At 38.7% G+C, this 18,518-nt stretch overlaps 1 protein-coding gene across 1 annotated transcript; it reads left to right on the top strand.

Annotated features, from left to right (window-relative positions):
* The first annotated feature begins 148 nt into the window (after positions 1-148).
* On the top strand, positions 149-12,355 carry LOC585018 (WSC domain-containing protein 1). Its single transcript, XM_030975003.1, has 4 exons — positions 149-577; positions 8,331-8,510; positions 9,878-10,081; positions 11,892-12,355. The coding sequence occupies exons 1-4, from the start codon at positions 271-273 to the stop codon at positions 12,254-12,256; spliced, it is 1,056 nt and encodes a 351-aa protein (XP_030830863.1). The 5' UTR covers positions 149-270; the 3' UTR covers positions 12,257-12,355.
* Positions 12,356-18,518: the final 6,163 nt, after the last annotated feature.

The raw sequence follows: 18,518 nt of genomic DNA, 5'->3' as shown, positions 1-18,518 counted from the left end.
ATGACGTCACAGCTTCGGTACTCTATAGAGAGAGAGAGAGAGAGAGAGAGAGAGAAAGAGAGCGAAAGAGAGAGAGAGGGAGAGAGCGAAAGAGAGAGAGAGAGAGAGAGAGAGAGAGAGAGAGAGAGAGAGAGAGAGAGGAATAGCAACAGAGCGCGCGAGGTTTACCATGGTCATCATACGGGTTTATAACTATTCTTCTCAATCCTTTATTTATAGATCGCTCCCTATCATGTCTTAATATTTCCTCCGTCAAATATCTACCTTAGGATGAAGGTGTTCATCCGACGTTGGAAGCAAAGAGTCTTTTGGATAGCATCAGTTGCAGGACTCGTGTTGCTTATATATAACTATAGTCCGATTCCGACAGAAGTGTTTCTGCAACGGGGTCGACTTTGGAACGGCGACGAACGTGGAGTCAGAGAGCCGGGCAACAACCTGGGCTTGGTGTCTGCCGGGCATAACAAACAGCCATTCGTCAACGCGGCAAACATCTCGGCTCTCTTAATTCAAAAGGATGCCAACACGACAATAGATCGTCGAAGGGACAACTTAACAGAGAGCACTAACGAGAAAGGTAAACACTTAACTGTTATACTTCATTGGAAACAACCATTTGGGTCCGTATTCTGCTAAGTGAGTTAAAACCCGGCCCTGGATCTGAGATCACGTTTAAATGAAAACTCAGACTCAGACTCAGTCAAACTTCCTTTATAGTTAAACTCGCGTCTAAACAAAATCTGAAGCCCATCGTTATGTTTACATTTTAGTGGAATACGGCGGGCTTTTATGTATATTTTACCTGATCAATTCAATTTCAATTCGATTTTAATTGATTTATGTTTCCAACAAAACATTACAAATCAATTATAAACATTTCCAAGAAAATAATGTAGGAATACATATTGGTAACAGAGGGGTCCACTATAAAAAGCAATGCTTGTACAAGTGTGAACACCTCAAACGATTCTTAGGAATAAAGAGTAATTAAATTAGCAAGTCCGTAACTACAAAAGGAGGTACAATAAAATGGGGAAACGGGGGGGGGGGTGCCAACAGAGACGAGAACGGGACAAGGAAGAACTTATCATGACCAGATCGAAAGAACACGGTTATAACAAAGAGTTGCTGGTATCTCTTTGGTCATAATCAGGCGCGGATCCAGGATTTCTTAGGGGGGGGGGCCCAAATTTGAAATTTTGCGAGCCAAATATTGGTACGTAATGGTGACCAACAGTGACGTAATGCGGGGGGGGGGGTCGGTGCAGGGAGGGGCGATTTTCCCCCTCCCTCCTCCGCGAAACGCGGAAGCTTTGACGTTTCATTAAATTATTAGAGAAAAAAGACGATTCGTTGTCGAGTTCTCGACTCTTTATCCTCGTCTGAATTTAGGTTCCCCCCTCCCGTGCGAAGCGCGGAAGCTTTTACGATTAATTAAATTATTAGAGAAAGGAGACGATTTGTTGTCGAGTTCTCGACTCTTAATCCTCGTCTGAATTTAGGTTCCCCCCTCCCGTGCGAAGCGCGGAAGCTTTTAAATTTCCTTAAATCATTAGAGAAAGAAGACGATTCGTTGTACCGTTTTCGAAAATAATCCTCGTCTGAATTTAGATTCTCCCCCAACCCCCTCCTCCCGCGCGATTAGAGAAAATAGACGATTCGTTGTACCGTTCTCGAAAATAATCCTCATCGGAATTTAGTTCCCCCTCCATCCCGCGCGAAGCGCGGAAGCTTTTACCTTTCATTAAATCATTAAAGATTCGTATTACCGTTCTCGCCTCTGAATCCTCGTCTGAATTCAGGTTCCCCCCCTCACGCGCGAAGCGCGGAAGCTTTGACGTTTCATAAGATTATGAGAGAAAGAAGACGATTCGTTGTACCGTTCTCGATTCTTAATCCTTGTCTGAATTCAGTCCCCCCCCCCTCCCCTCCTGCGCGAAGCTTTGACGTTTCATTATATTATTAGAGAAAGAAGACGATGCGTTGTATCATTCTCTATACTCTTAATCCTTGTCTGAATCAGGGGCCGTCTTAGGGCCCCTGGGGGGGGGGGGGGGGGGGGGGGGGGGGGGTCGAGGCGGCGGAGCCGGCCCCGGAAGCTCAGGGGTTTTAGGCGTTTAATTAAGGTCAGATGAGCATTTTTTGTATACCTTATTATTTTGTGAGACTGGCACGTCACTATTTGGCGTGGGGTCCAGGGGGCGGAGCCCCAAAATATCAGGGGTTTTAGGCATTAAATTACCGTCAGATGAGCATCTAAGGGCCCGCCGTAGGGCCCTAGGTGAAATCCAGGGGGCAGAGCCCCTGGAAGCTTAGGGGTTTTAGGCATTAATCACGGTCAGATGAGCATATTTTGATGCCTCATTATTTTTCAACACTGGCAGTTAACTATTCTTTCTTTCTTGCTCTCATTCTATTTTATTTCTCTTTAATATACTTTTTCAAAAAAGTAGGGGGGGGGCTCGGGGCTCCCGATCCCCGCCGTACCTCGGGCCCTGACAAGTAGGAATCAACTAAAAAGTGAGGAAAAATCTCGGAAATTATGTCATTTCAGCATTATTTGTAATCCACCGTTGTGGAATTAGAAATAAACCACGTTTGAATTTGATTTCCCCCAAGCCCCCCCCCCCCTTTCAGTACGCCAGTATCTCCTCTTTTCCTTTTTTCTTTCCCTTTCCTTCCTTCTCTCTTATTTTTTTTGATGGGGGGGGGGGGGGTCAACAGCCTGGGAGGCAAGGCCCTTTCGCCTTCCCCAATCTCCTTCTTCCCCCTTTTCTTTTCTTCTTCCTCTTCTTTCTTTCCCTTTCTCTCTTCTTTCTCTTTCCCTTCTTTTCCTTTCTTCTCTCTCTTTTTTTTTTTTTTTTTGCGGGGGGGGGGGGGGGGCCAAGGCCCGCTCGGCCCCCCCCTGGATCCGCGCCTGGTCATAATACAAAGAGTAGACAATGCCAAGAAAAGGGGAGAGATCGGGGGTACAGAAAATAATACAAAATGATGAGCTGCATATACTTATGTGGGGTTGAGAAAAAGAGCAGGAAAGAGAAATCCGCATAAAAAAGGAGATAAGCATGAAAAGGCATAATTAAGAACATATGTTTTGTTTTTGACAGTGTTTATGGTTGAAAAGGCTCAGGATGAAATCCTTTTTTCTTTGCTTTTTTGTTGTTTGTTTCGTTTTTCTATTATTCTGCACTAACATAAAACGAAATGTAATAGTAATTGCCATTCTCAAATACAGTTTATATGAAATTTTGTCGATGATTAAAATGAATTAAAGATGACAATATGATAATAAGTGAAATTTAGTTACAGTCCTCAGTTTCAACTTTTATTAAATGAGTTAATGTTCACCATTATTTTTTTTTTAAAGTTCAGCATTCTGTAACATTACAAGCATGTACATGTACCAGTATGTTGATATGTGAACAAAAACAATTATGTGAGCGCTATAGAGCAATCTTTTTGATGTGACATCGTTTTTGTAATAATCCTTTCAGTCAGTAAAAAGAGAGGCAAGACAACTTAAAAATTATCCATACCACTACCAGTAATACACGGTCTTTTTAACGTAGGGCGAATAGCAGTATATAGGCGTTGAAGGCGGGGGAGGGGTGGGTGTAGGTATGGGCTGTAGCCCCCACTATTTGGGCAGCCGTCACTTCTGTTTTGGGTTACTAAATAAAATTGTATTTCAGTGTGTTAATTTTTTTTTATCTCATCAAGTGAATTTGTTATGACGAAATAACTCGTTCACTTTGGTAAAGTGTTAAAACGTTTGCTCGCTCGCTTCTCTCCCTCCCCACATATTAGAAACTACCCCTTTGGAGAAAAAATACATATTCGCCCTTGACAAATAATGACCTTTTTAAACATCATGCCAACATTCAATAAGTTGTGTATTGAGGCGAATCGAGTTGGTTGTAATTTGATATATTATATTGTGCCTTCTCATGCTTATCTCCTGTCTAATGTGCATTTCTCTTTCCTCATCTTTTTCTCAACCCAACATGCAACTCATCATTTTGTTTTATTTTCTGTACCCCCGATCTCTCACTTCTTTTTTGGCATTGTGTACTCTTTGTATTATGACCATGTTCTTCTATCTTTGTCACGTAAATTACTGTCTTGTCCCGTTCTCGTCTCTGTTGGTACCCCCCCCCCCCCTTTCCCCTATTTTGTTGTTCCTTTTTTAGTTAAGAACTTGTTAATTTAATTAATCATTCCTAAGATCATTTCAGGTGTTCATACTTGTACGAGCATTGCTTTTTAGTGGACCCCTCTGTTTCAAATCTGTATTTCTATATTGTTGTAAATGTTTGTATATGATTGATTTGTAATGTTTCGTTGGAAAAATAAATAAATAGAAATTGAAATTGAAATTGATTACTATGCCCTTGACGATGTCGGATCCAGGTGGGGGTAGGGGGAGCTAGAGGCATGCACCCTCTTAATGTTGACCTTCAATTCCATTAGAATGCACGTTTAAGATTTGATTTGATTTGATTTGAATTTATTTCCGTATAAAAAGAAGTACCAGTATAGAAACATTACACAATATGTACACATACTATACAATTATAAGAGATAGACTGCTGGGTGGTCCTACTCAGCATCCACTAACATGGTGGCGCTGTTCCACCGAGGGGTTAAAATCACTATACGCAAATGCATAATTAAACAAAGAGACACGTGCATATTCATTTAAACAAATTTAAAAAAGAAACTCCCTAAATACACCCTTAAAATGTATTAATAAACAACACCCTAAAATTACACACTAAAAGTAACACCCTTATAGTAGGCAAGCATCGGCAAGAAAGAGAAAGCCAGGAATAAAAAAGTTCTGTTTGTTTAAAGTAATGCTTGCATTTCCATAATTTTATTAAACGAATTTCGTTTCATTGGCTGCCTGCCGTAGCAACAAACAGAGTTTCGTTGACGATCAGACATGGATGAAGTCTTTCTTTGTTTGTTGTTAGGGCAGGCAGCCATTAAAAACGATTTCGTTTGATAAAATTATGGAAATTCAAGCATTACTTTAAATAAACAGAACTTTTTTTATTTTTTTATTCCTGGCTCATTTTTCCTGATTAAGGTGTCATAATCATATGAAAAGGGCAAAAAATGAACTTTCTAGAAATAGGATTTTTCTCTTTGAAATTCAGATACCGTTCGCCAAATGACTTTTTGGTATCCTTTCTTCAAATTGTTTTTAATCACTCATGCGTGAAATATGCAACATAATGAGTTAATGGAATTAATAAAAGAGGAGGATCTAAGCTTTACAAATAAAATGTGTCATTTATTAATTATAGTTGCGATTAAGTTGATCAAACATCGATAGTTCTCGATTTCGTTTTTTTCTGGGACGCACTGTTTTGGTGAGTCGGTGTATAGCGGTGTAACTGAGGTGATTGACATTGTAGGTTAACTCACCTGCTAGCCTAGCGAGTGCACCCTCCCTCCAGGGATCGAGGTGAGACATACTCCTCCTCCCTCTAAGTAACCTAATCAATCTAATCAAATTCCAAAACGTTGTCTGGTATACATGAGGCTTTGGTCCCGAATTTTACCGACGCTGGAATTATGTGAATAGGCCTACTACTGAAACGGGATATAGACATAGCATGATATCGTTATATATCATTGTAAGATAATTTAAATAAGAGAATAATGGTGCGTATATCTATTAAAGTTCCCCGTAATTTATATAGCTGTCCTTCTTTTTAAATTTTTGCAAAGATTGAAAAATAATGTCTCCGCCGGGAATCGAACCCGGTTCCCAGGTTTAGAGCACCAATGCCTTATAACAATTTCAAAGGTCTTATACTTGGTGTCTGATGATCTTGGTTTTATTGCTGGCTAGATTTTTTTGCGTCCCAGAGTCTCCTTAAAGCCTTACCTTTCACAAAAGGCCTTTAATTTTACACCGCTTATAGCTTTACTGTCTTTTGCACCATCAGCATCCTTCATACTACCTTCCGTCTGTCTGTCTTACACCTGCGTAAGGAATCAAACTCGAGAGATAAATAAACCTATTTTGCTATCCAATTCTGCTGACTAAACTATTATGCATATAATATAACAAGGAACAACAGCGCAACAAGCTTGAACCTCCCGTTCCCATGGTGATTGTCTGACAGCGTGGGCCGCATCCAGTGACCCCATCTGAGATGTCAAGATGACGTTACCCTCGCTTTAAACGAAGCGTATAACTACACTTGTATTCCGCAGGGGGTCTTTCAAACGGGAATAAAACATGTCCTTATTCAAGACGCTACACCCACTTCCTTTGAATATATACTTGTAATTCAAAATGGGGATAACAAAACAGAGAGTGAGAAGTGAGGGATGATATTAAGAAGGAGAAGAAAAAGGGAAGAAGAAGGATGAGGATGGAAGAAAAAGAAGTCGAAGAATATAAAAGAGGAGGATAAGGAATAGAAGAATATGAATATGATGATGTTGATGAAGATGATGGTGATTAAGATGATAATGGTTATAATGATGGTGATGGTGGATGTGGTGGTGGTGATGATGAAGATGATGATGATAATGATGATGGCGGTGGAGGTGGTGATGGTGGTGACGATGATGAGGATGAAAACAATGATGAAGACGATAAAAGATAATGGATCTCATAATGGAGAGACATGGAATCACGTAATAATTATGAAATCCAACCTTATACGCCCATAATAATTATAACGAAATGCTTTCACGCGTTTATATAGTGAACCAATTCCATCACATCGCCACTTTTTTTTTTTTTTATTGATAACGATATTGAATTTCTTAACTTTCTTGTTTAAAGCGATTGACTGTTTAGCCGACCAAAGCGCTTCCAGTTATCATTACTCCGGTCCGTGTCGGGGTTCGAACCTTGTACACTCTCTTTTACGCTTGCGTGTCATGTAACCTCGTTTTACTCATTTTTCTACCTTCCTCTATTTAGTTTGTTTAAAGACCTTGTCCAAGTCCTTTCTTTGTTATTCTAAAAGGTTATCCTCGGCCTCGATACTCCTATTTTAACCCCTTTACTCATCTCATTTTCTATATCGTTATGAAGACCTGCTTGGAATGGAGACGTGGATATTCCCGAACTGTGAACCACAAGGTACGGGGTTCGAGTCCTTGCCTCAACAGTAGGTTTCTTTGGCAAGACAGTAATCTATATTAGCTACACTCGACTCGGGTGTAATAAATGGGTACCTGGTAGGGTTAATTCATTGAATCTATCGACTACGTGCGACATTTGCAGGAACTAAATCAAGGGTTTTTGTTTTTCTTCTTCTTCTTCTTTTCCTTCTTCTTCTTCTTCGTCTTTATCATTTTCTTCTTCTTCTTCTTCTTCTTCTTCTTCTTCTTCTTCTTCTTCTTCTTCTTCTTCTTCTTCTTCTTCTTCTTTTCCTTCTTCTCCTTCTTCTTCTTCTTCTTCTTCTTCTTCTTTTCTTCTTCTTCTTTTCCTTCTTTTCCTTCTTCTTCTTCTTCTTCTTCTTCTTCTTCTTCTTCTTCTTTCTTCTTCTTCTTCTTCTTCTTCTTCTTCTTCTTCTTCTTCTTCTTCTTCTTCTTTCCTTCTTCTCCTTCTTCTTCTTCTTCTTCTTCTCCTTCTTCTTCTTCTTCTTCTTCTTCTTCTTCTTCTTCTTCTTCTTTTTCTTTTCTTCTTCTTCTTCTTCTTCTTCTTCTTCTTCTTCTTCTTCTTCTTCTTCTTCTTCTTCTTCTTCTTCTTCTTCTTCTTCTTCTTCTCCCCCGGCCCCCCCCCACTCAGTGTTATTTAGGGTACGCATATGCTCGTTCCCTCTTTTTGAAAGCACCCCCTATCTGAGGACTGCCAACATTTCCGAACCCCCCTTTCGCGGGCTTTTCGCGGGCTTTTCCTGCCTTGGAGACCCCCCTAAATCAGGAAAAATGCTCAATGTACCCCCCTAAATTCGGAATAATTTCTCAGGAGTCCAAAGAGATGAGAGAAAAAAAGAAAAAACACCCCCTTTTTAAAGAAATCTCCGGGTGAAAAGTCAAATACACCCCTTTTTTACAATTCTCGGGCCGGACTTTGTCGCACGAAAAGTACCCCTTTACCGGACATTTTGGCAACACGCATGCGGTCATTTCGAAACCTGAGTGGGGGGGGGGGGGCGGGTCTTCTCCTTCTCCTTCTTTTTCTTCTTCTTTGTCATCTTTTTCTTCTTCTACTTCTTCTTCTTCTTCTTTATTATTATTATTACTATTCCCCCCCCCCCAAAAAAAAGAGAACATTATTATTAGTATTCATACTATCATTACTATTATAATTCTCATTATTATTAATATCGTTATCATTATTTCTACTTCAGTCCCAGATGTTTCATTCGATGTGTGTAAGGACGCCCGTTTTTCAAAAGCCCATACCCATCCACTGATTGCCCTCACTGGTGTGCCTGGGTCTGGGAATACCTGGTTACGATACCTAATTGAGAGAGCGTCTGGATTCTACACTGGCAGTGTCTACCGAGACCAAAGGCTTCACGATGGAGGTTAGTTTTATGCCATAATAATATGCAATTCTAAAAAGCTAAACAGTGGGGGGGGGGGGGGGGGGGGGGTCCATTTTGATGGAAGCCGGGGGCGGCCAGGAGATCAAAGGTATCCACTTCTAAAGGGGGTGGTATCTGACTGAGCGGCGAATGCTTGCGAACGTAGCGAATTTGGGGTTTCGCCAGGGTTCGTAAAAGGTTGCAAAAGGTTCATAAAAGGTTGCAAGAAAGTTCGCGAACAGTTTTTCTCGTCGCATCTTTGCTTATTTATGTTTCCGCAAACAGTTGCAAGCATTTTCAAACTGACAGTCGTAAGCCTTTGCAAACGGTTGTAAGACGGTGTCTCTGAAGTTCTGTTTTGATTCGCCAATGCTAGCGACCACATTTCCATATGGTTTCTATATAAAATCAGCCCATTGAATACCAGGAGTTAGCAAAAGGTCCCAAACATTCACAAATAGTGGCAAAGGATTGGCAAATAGTTGCTATTTTTCGCAATAACTGTCACTGACATAATATTTTGCTTACACTCGCTAATAGTCGCCGACTGACTTTTGAAAACACTTTCGCAAACATTCGCTCAAAATAATATTGCTCATTGTCGCTAAACTTCACTTTATAGCAACAAGTCGAGCGCGCAAAAAGGAAGGAAGAAAAGAAATATACTCCCATATTTGTGAATAACCATCAGTTAATCACGGTTTAGAGGGACAAAGCATTTTCTGTATGCAGATATTTTCATGTTCTTTAAGATGAAGGAGTACATACATTATTTTTATACAGGGGTTAGGTGGATGGGAAAAGGGCTTTTGTGCTATGATATAAATTCAAACTCCCTGATTATTCAGCGTGTTTCTATAAGAAAGGGAATTGGATTCGGTACCGGATTCATCCGCTGCAATAGGACACCAAAATATGTTATGAATTGATGTTGTCATGCATTAATGAATTTGAAGGGTCTTAATGATAACGATAATGATAGTGATAATTATAATGATAATAATAATAACAAATTATTACTATAATTACTACTACTACTACTACTACTACTACTACAACAACAACAACAACAACTACTACTACTACTACTACTACTACAACTACTACTACTACTACTACTACTGTTACTACTACTACTACTACTACTATTACTACTACTACTACTACTACTACTACTACTACTACTGTTACTACTACTACTACTACTACTACTACTACTACTACTACTGTTACTACTACTACTACTACTACTACTACTACTACTACTACTACTACAACTACTGATCATAACAATAATATTGTGCTATGTTTTCTTTATTTTTAACATATTTCCCCCTACCCCCTAACCTTCTGTGTATTCTGATAAGGTTTCAAAGGGGAACTTGTGAATCACAGAAGTGGGAAGACGGTCATCATAAAGACCCATGACATGGGATCGTCGGAAACCACGAGGATATTTGAGGGAGCAGTAGTTATTGTACGGAACCCCTACGACACTTTACTTTCTTATGCTAACTTGGTCGCCAAAGGGCATACGGGATGGGCTTCACGGCAGTACTTCAATTCTCAGGGTGAGTATTGTACTATACAAATAATACACATCAGTAAGGGTATTAGCCACGCGAGTATTACGTCTATGGTCTAACACTGCCGAGGGCGTTTGGACTATTTTGAAGGTACCACGTGTGGGTAATTTTACTAATGCCCGAAACAAATGATGTGTATTATTTGTTTTGTAAGATTTTTTTTTTTTTTTTTAATAAAATGATGTTTCAATATGATTTTGATAATGACCGGTCATTACCATTGGATAATGACCGGTCATTATCCAAAATACGCGTTAGGCAAAATTAATGCCTGGTCACGTATACGCTTTCAACCAATCAGGGTTCGCATGTAGAGAGAGTCCATGCAGCTGTGTCATATTAGAGCATTGTAATGGTTGGTTGGTTGGTTGGTTGGTTTTATTTTCCGTATAAAAATTCAAATACATACAAGAATACAATTTACAAATATAATACAAATCAAGAATTTAGAACGGCTGGAAAGCTCTATTCAGAGCCATTATCAAAATGGCTCTGTTCTTCCTAGAGGTCCAGAAATAATCAAACCTAGAAATAAAACACAAAATATTACGAAAAAATATAACATTACAAACGTACTATCTACAACCCCCTCCCAAACCCTCTATAACACATTATGAATACGACTGTTACCATCCCTCCCCCTCCCCGTTTACACCAAAAGTTTATACATCAAAATCTAGTATCCATTCATTTAGGCCATGCCGAAATAGATTGAGTGTGTTCGGTCTACGTAAGTTAATCGGTAATTCATTATATAATTTAGATCCGCGATAAAAGAATGTTCGTTTACAATAATTAGTTTTAGGTTTGGGCAAGACTAAGTTACCGACATTTCTTAGAGCATAATTGGTTTCTTTGTAAAAGAGATTATTCTGCATATAATCTGGAGTTAAATTGTTGAAAATCTTATACAGCCTTATTTACATGTGCTTTTTAAGTCTGGTTTTTAGGGTTTCCCATTTTAAGAGGTCGTGAATCTGATATGTTGAAGGACGATTATGAGGGTTTATCCTACCTGCCCTATTTTGAAGTTTTTGAAGTTGGTCCAGATAGTAAAGTACTACAGAGGGGGATGGAGTGGTCGGACCATATTACTTGGCAGTTGTGCTGGTGATCGAGTATATCATATTCTTTTCCTCCTTCTGTCACCTTCTCTTTCTTCTTTGATTCTTCATCCTGTTCTTTTCATTTATTCATCGACAATAATTGTTGAACAATTTTGAACACGTACCGTGAGTACTCAATGTACATTATTTTCTTGTATTGTATAACATTTACTGCAACCACACTATCTCTCTTTCTTTATTCTCACCCTTCCACCCCACCAACTCTATCTCTCTCTCTCCTTTTTCTCTCCAATCCTTCTAATCGATCTCTCTTTCTCTCTTATCTCTTCACTTCATCTTGCTCTTATCTCTCTATTATATTGTGTGTTTTTTCTATTAAAATGTCGTATCTCATCCCTCTTCCACACTGACTCACTTCCCCTTCTCTCCTCCTCTTTCTTCACATTCCCCCCCCCCCTCTCTCTCTCTCTCTCTCTCTCTCTCTCTCTCTCTATCTATCTCTCTCCCTCCCCCTCTCGCTCTCTCTCTCTCTCTCTCTCTCTCTCTCTCTATCTATCTCTCTCCCTCCCCCTCTCGCTCTCTCTCTCTCTCTATCTATCTCTCCCCCTCTCTCTCTATATATATATATATATATCTCCCCCTCTCTCTCTCTCTCTCTCTCTCTCTCTCTCTCTCTCTCTCTCTCTCTCCTCTCTCCTCTCTCTCTCTCTCTCCCCTGCATCCAACAGAATGGGACACCTTCGTCGAGAGCGCGTCCATAGCGTGGAAAGATCGCATCACAACGTGGGTCACTCGGGACAACGTCATGGCGGTCTTCTACGAGCGCCTGAAATCTGATCTCCGCCGACAGATCACGAACATTCTCGAGTTCCTGGACGTCCCCATCGACGACGCCAGACTAGACTGTACGGTAGCCCACCCTGAGGGCAGCTTCCATCGTCAAAAGGGCGAATCTAATCGGACCTTTGACCCCTACACAGATAAACACAAATCAATAGTTAAAATGCATATCAAAGCAGTTTCGAAAGTACTACGCGAAACTGGGTATATAGATAACGATTTATCATACGTAGGTTTATCAAAATTGATATGAAATTATATGAAGTTATCAACATGTACAAATGCAATCTGCTTTGCCACTTTTATTAACAGGATCATTTTTATACAGTGCGTCCCAGAAAAAACGAAACCGAGAAGTATCGATGTTTTATCATAACTTAATCACAACCATGCTGCATAATTGATGAATGATACATAATTTGGAAAGCTTAGAGTCTCCTCTTTCAGTTGATGCTACTCACGTGATGCATATTTTACGCATGAGTGATTAAAAGCAATTTGAAGGAAGGAAACCGAAAAGAAATTTGGCGGGTGGTATCTGAATTTCAAAGAAAAATTCATATTTCCAGAAAGTTCATTTTCTGCTCTTTCATATGACACCTCAATCAAGAAAAATGAGCCAGGAATAACAAAGTTTTGTTTGTTTAAAGTAGCCCTTACATTTTCATAATTTTAACAAACGAATTCGTTTTCACTGGGTGCCTGCCGTAGCAAAAAGCAGATTTGACAAAAGACTTAACTCCGTTTCGTTGACAATCAGCCGTCGACAAGAGTCTTCATGCAAGGATGATTGTCAACGAAACGGAGTTAAGTCTTTTGTTAATTTCGTTTATTAATACGACAGGCAGCCAGTGAAAACGAATTCGTTTATGGAAATGCAAGCAATACTTTAAACAAACAGAACTTTGTCATTCCTGGCTCATTTTTCCTGATTGAGGTGTCATAAAAATTATGAAAGGGCAGAAACTCAACTTTCTAGAAATGTGAATTTTTCTTCGAAATTCAGATAAGGCCCGCCAAATGTCTTTTTGGTTTCCTTCCTTCAAATTGCTTTTAATCACTCATGCGTAAAATATGCATTATATGAGTAGCATCAACTGAAAGAGGAGACTCTAAGCTTTCCAAATATGTATCATTCATTAATTATAGTTTTGATTAAGTTATGATAGAACATCGATACTTCTCGGTTTCGTTTTTTCTGGGACGCACTGTATAATGAAATGGTATTTAGATTTACACTTCATTATTTAAGAGTTCACGGATAATCTCGGGATTTATTAATTCGATTTCAATGATTCTTTTCTAATTATCTTCTTCAGTTGAACGATAGTTTTATGATGACATTGTTCGATTCTCTCTCCGCTCCAGACAATGGCGCCGCCGCATGCAGGGGGCGTCGGGAGAGGGACAGATCCTATATAATTCTGAAAAATTAGTAGGCGACATACAGGCGGCGATCACTGTGGGCAGTGATGTGATCTATTTGTAATTTTCATATCTGATATTATATTTTGATGACGAATTTGATACGCCGTAACCTTGAGAAAGTGACAATTTTTCTTTCACTCACAAATTCTACACATCGATTTTTTTTTTTTGGGGGGGGGGGTCAGTGTTTTTGGTGTTAGCGGGGTCAATTTAATCAATGGACGAACAGGACATCTGTTTGTTATTAATTCTTTCTATTTTTCTAATGGAGTCTTGTTTGAATTATCTCTTATCCAATTTATTAGTTCATACAAGTGTGTAATTCTAAAATGTGCTTTGACACTGTTGCCCACAATGTTGGAATACTTTATTTTACCTCTTTCCATGAAATTATTGTGACTCTGTGATTATGCTTGATAGATAAAGTATATATTGTAGATACCTCGTATCTATTTCTGTGTCAACTCTTTCTTATGGTAATCGCTTCTTTCGCAAAGCTTCTGCTGAACTTTGGAACGGATTACCTTTGTAAAAAAAACTGTCAAACCGTTAACCTATTCAAAACTAGTCTCAAGACAAATTTATTCAAAATTGCGTTCGATGATTAATTAACTCTGTTCACTTTGACGTGTATTCCACATGTATTGTAATGTGTATGTCTATTTGCATTTTTAGTTTTGTATAAGATGTAATCGTATATCAGTCTATTTTGTGTGTATAGCGCTTAGAGACTTCGGTGGTAAGCGCTTTATACGTAAGTAACGTTTTTATTATCATTATTATTATTTGTTCAGAAGTTTATTGATCAAATTTTATTATCAGTCTTTATTGATCAGAACATTTCTGAGAAGATTATAAACTTTACCTATTAAGAATTTATTGTCGCAATCAAGTAATGAACCGTGAAGTAAGGAAAGTTATTCCAACTTGATTAGAGGTGTCGTGGTCTTTGGCAAGACATTAATCTACGTTTGCCACACTCGACCCAGGTGAGGTAAATGGGTACCTGGCAGGAATCAATTCCTTGAAATGCTAGAGTGCCGTAATGGCAGCCAATCTAAAGCCGGGGTAATATATTTTCCAAATTTGGAAGCGCATAGAGACGTTTAAATTGATATGCGCTTTACAAGAGCCGACTATCATTATTGGCAAACAGTGTGATTTAAAAAAAAAATTGTATCATAATTAGAGTCCAATAATTTTCGAGTTACTTCTTTGATCTTATGTGCCGATAAATATATCGCTGCAATAACAATAGCAAATATTGTAAACAGGGTTTGTACATAATATTTATAGAGTCAATAAAGTATATATGTATTTCAGTACATCGGAGACTGATAAGACATAGCCTATACAATTTTGCGTCGATATGTACTGCTTTTTACGTTGCACATGGACAGGTTTTATCAATCATTTTCTCATTGTAATAAATAAGTTTTTTTTTTGTTTTTTCATAACAATTTGCAACTTTTTACCGCTATAATTATGAAGCACAATGCGTATAATAGGGCGAAAGATGAATTCAACTTGTTAAAAATGCTCATATATTTCGTTTGCAACATCTAACTACCATAAGTAGAATCGATAATATAAATTTGCTTCTGTTGGTCACCATCCACTCATAACAATTCCACTAACAAACAGATGGTACCAAATAGTTTTGATTTTAAAAACAAATTGGATAAATTGCAAAGCATAGAAATGAAACCGAAAAGCATGTCAGCTGCTTTGTTTCTGCAACCTGGTTTAGAGATGGCGCTATTCCTTTCCCTCAATAATGCGTATTGCCTCAGAGCGTATCAGGACAATAACCCCCTGGACAATCACCCCGGAAAATCTAATCCCGGAAAACTACCCCTAAGGTCAATACCCCCCCCCCCCGGAAAATTACCCCAAGGACAACCACCATCCCCTCACCCCCCCCCCCCAAGGACAATTTCCCCCACCCCTGAAGATTACTCCCTAGGATAATTACCCCCTGTTTGTTAAAGGGGAAGGGGGAAGTCTACCCTGATAATAAGTTGTTTTTTTAATAAAAGCATAATTTTTTTCGGAGGTGGGGATTGTCCTCTGGGGGGGGGGGGGATTGTACATGGGGATCATTTTCCAGGGGTAATTGTCCTCGGGGGTGGTTGTTCTTGGGGGTAATTTTCCGGGTGTAATATTTTCCTTGGGTGATTGTCCAGGGGGCATTTGTCCTAGAACCGCTTCAGAGAAGTAAAGACCCGTTTACTAATGCTGTGCATACTTTTGTGAACAAAAGTCGTCAAGTTTCGTTTGACGACTGAAAAGCTTATCAGATGCTTGCCCGACATAGCATCCAATAATGATTGCAAAGCGGATTCCATCCACAGAGATGTCTTTATTCATATTGGGTGAATGATATCGCTGGTAATGTTAGGGAGAGAAAAATACATGAATTGAAATAGTAAACAGGTCTATTTGTAAAAAAATTGGCGAAAGCCATGGAATAAATGAGATCGTATTCGTCAAATGATTTTATCGAAAGTTATCTTATGGACGGACACACAAGACCATGTTTCCTTCACTTTAGACCTAAGGTAAACACATTTCTATCTTGAAGCCTGATGGACACTTTAACAAAAAGAGGAAGAAAGAAAATATTTATTAAAAAAACATAATGCTGAACCTAAATCCGGCAAGGGGATGGGGTCGAGAAACATGGGCATTGTTTATCTACTGGTCTTTAAAGGGAAAAAGATTTGCTGAAAGTCTTCACATTTTGGGTGAGCATTTCAACTCCAAAACTGGCCGATAGCATCCCCTGCTCCCTGCAGCCCCCCCCCCTCCCCCACGGGACCAGTTCCCTGCATATAATGAGAAGAGAGGGAGAGAGAGAGAGAGAGAGAGAGAGAGACAGAGAGAGGGAGAGAGACAGAGTAGAGAGAGAGAGAGAGAGAGAGAGAGAGAGAGAAATTGAGAGAGAGACTGAGGAGGAAGAGGAGGGAGTGGAAAAAGGGGCGAGTTAGACTGAAAAGGGAGTGGGGGAGATAAAGAAGGTAAAATAAAGAGATACAAAGACAAACTGGAAAAAAAAAGAAGTGAGGGAGCCAGGGAGGTAGTTGCCCTTCTGTCTGGTGCCTGAAAGCAAAATCAGTTTGGGTTTATTCAGAGATTCCTTTAAAGAGATAGTCGAGTCCTGTTTTTAAACCGCAAATGCCTTCAAAGTGCATGGTTATTGCTAAATCTATGACGTTTCTAGTGCCCTTTTAGAACCTAAAATTGCTATGAAGGTAATTTTAGACCCCAAAATGTGTGAAATTTAGCTAATACGATCATACCAATTCAGCTCCACTTAAAAAAAAAAAGACATGGTGATCGTTAATTAATTATTTGATTAAAAATAACAATACATGGGCCGGCTGGTTGTGCGTATAAGCAACACGAAAATGCCAACAAAAAAAGCCAACATCGGCATTGACATAAACACGAGGTAAAAGGCTTGATTTCGTTTTTTTTCAACGATTTTTTCAAATTTGTCAAAATATCTAATATTTGTGGTGGTACAAAAGTATTTGAAATCGTTATATGTCAGCCGTCTCTGAACCGATTTTGATCAAACAAAGATGATTTTGTCATTTAAATATTATGTTCTTTCAAATTTAACACTCAGTTTTTCAATATCTCACAAAAAAATTATTTTGTGAAGCGCCCTCTGCAACAGAACTCAACTATCCCTTTAAGTACATTGGACAACCAGCTCAAACACGATCGCAATTGTTTTCGAAAAATCAATTCCAGGCCTATTTCAATACCCTATCGGACATCCCATAGAAATAATGTGCGGATTACACAACACCCTTTTCCCATGTTTGCAACATTTCAATAAGTGATGCACAAGGCTATTAAAATTGCCTAAGGTTGATAGCTTTAAAGGGCAATACAACCCTCGGAATAAGGTCTTGTGTATGAAAGCAGAAAAAAAAGTTCGAAATAAATCCGACCAAAAATAAAGTTGTGTTTTAAATATGGCATCACTAAGTCTGTGTGAATTTCAAATTGGAAGTTTGGTCAGTGGATATTGTGACATAGTCGCTGATAATTCTCCAAGTTGTAGTTTTTTGTTACAAAAATACTGATTTCTAGGCTTTTTTCGATACTGTCTTTGGGCACTACTCAAAATATATTGTGGATAGCATATTATGATAGGTCCTCTAAAGAAAAATGAGCCTCCCGAGACATATATAGAAAAATTGAAATTTTAGTCATTTTGTGTTTTGGAACCAATGAGAATGTTGTCCGTCACTACATCACAGAGACATGACCTATTCAGCCAAATTAGAGAGCCCATACCTACAGTGATTAAAACTTTCATACATTCATAACTTTCTCACTTTTTGTCCGATTTCATTCAAAATTTCACCAGTTTACTTCTCTTATTGATTGCTCTTGAAAGTAGTTGCGATCGTGTTATTTTCTTGATCAAAAGGAATGAACTCGACAGCACTCTCTTTTGTTTTTGTTTTTGTTTTTGAACATTTTGTAGATTTATTCCATATATGAATTAATTTACAATCCGAATGACATATCTTTGTGCACTAGGTACGCAAACATTGCATCATAACATTCTTGATACCACGCTTCTGAGTTCTGGCCTTCCTTTTTACAACTTGTTCTTGCTCTCTCCGAGATATGCAAAAGCCAGAATGCAAGCCACAAGAAAAGGAAAAAAATATTACAAGTCGTGTTTCGGAATACATAAATGAGTTTTAAGGTAACCCACTAACTTCCCTATTTGGGGAATAAGAAACCCTACAAAGCATAATTCTTTTGACATAAAATAATTTGAATAAATACACTAGATGATGCTTCAATTTCACAATGTACAAAAATCTGGACTTACTGCCTAATGATACACTTTCTTTGTCATTCACTATGTACAGAATAGATTACAATTCTCCCTCTTACATATTAAAGCAGAATAATCGACCTTTTATACCCTAACATCAGAATAATATGTTTATATATTTCAAATTTCATCCATTGTATTTCTGCCATAAAGCATTTTTACAAAGGAAGAAGCAAATGTCCCCCCCCCCCCCCTCTCACAAATCATTCATCTCATA

This window comes from Strongylocentrotus purpuratus, unplaced genomic scaffold, assembly GCF_000002235.5.
Source record: "Strongylocentrotus purpuratus isolate Spur 01 unplaced genomic scaffold, Spur_5.0 spur5_scaffold_7, whole genome shotgun sequence".
Taxonomy (NCBI): domain Eukaryota; kingdom Metazoa; phylum Echinodermata; class Echinoidea; order Camarodonta; family Strongylocentrotidae; genus Strongylocentrotus; species Strongylocentrotus purpuratus.
The sequence above is the reverse complement of the archived record's forward strand: the minus strand, read 5'-3'. Positions and strand labels throughout refer to the sequence as shown.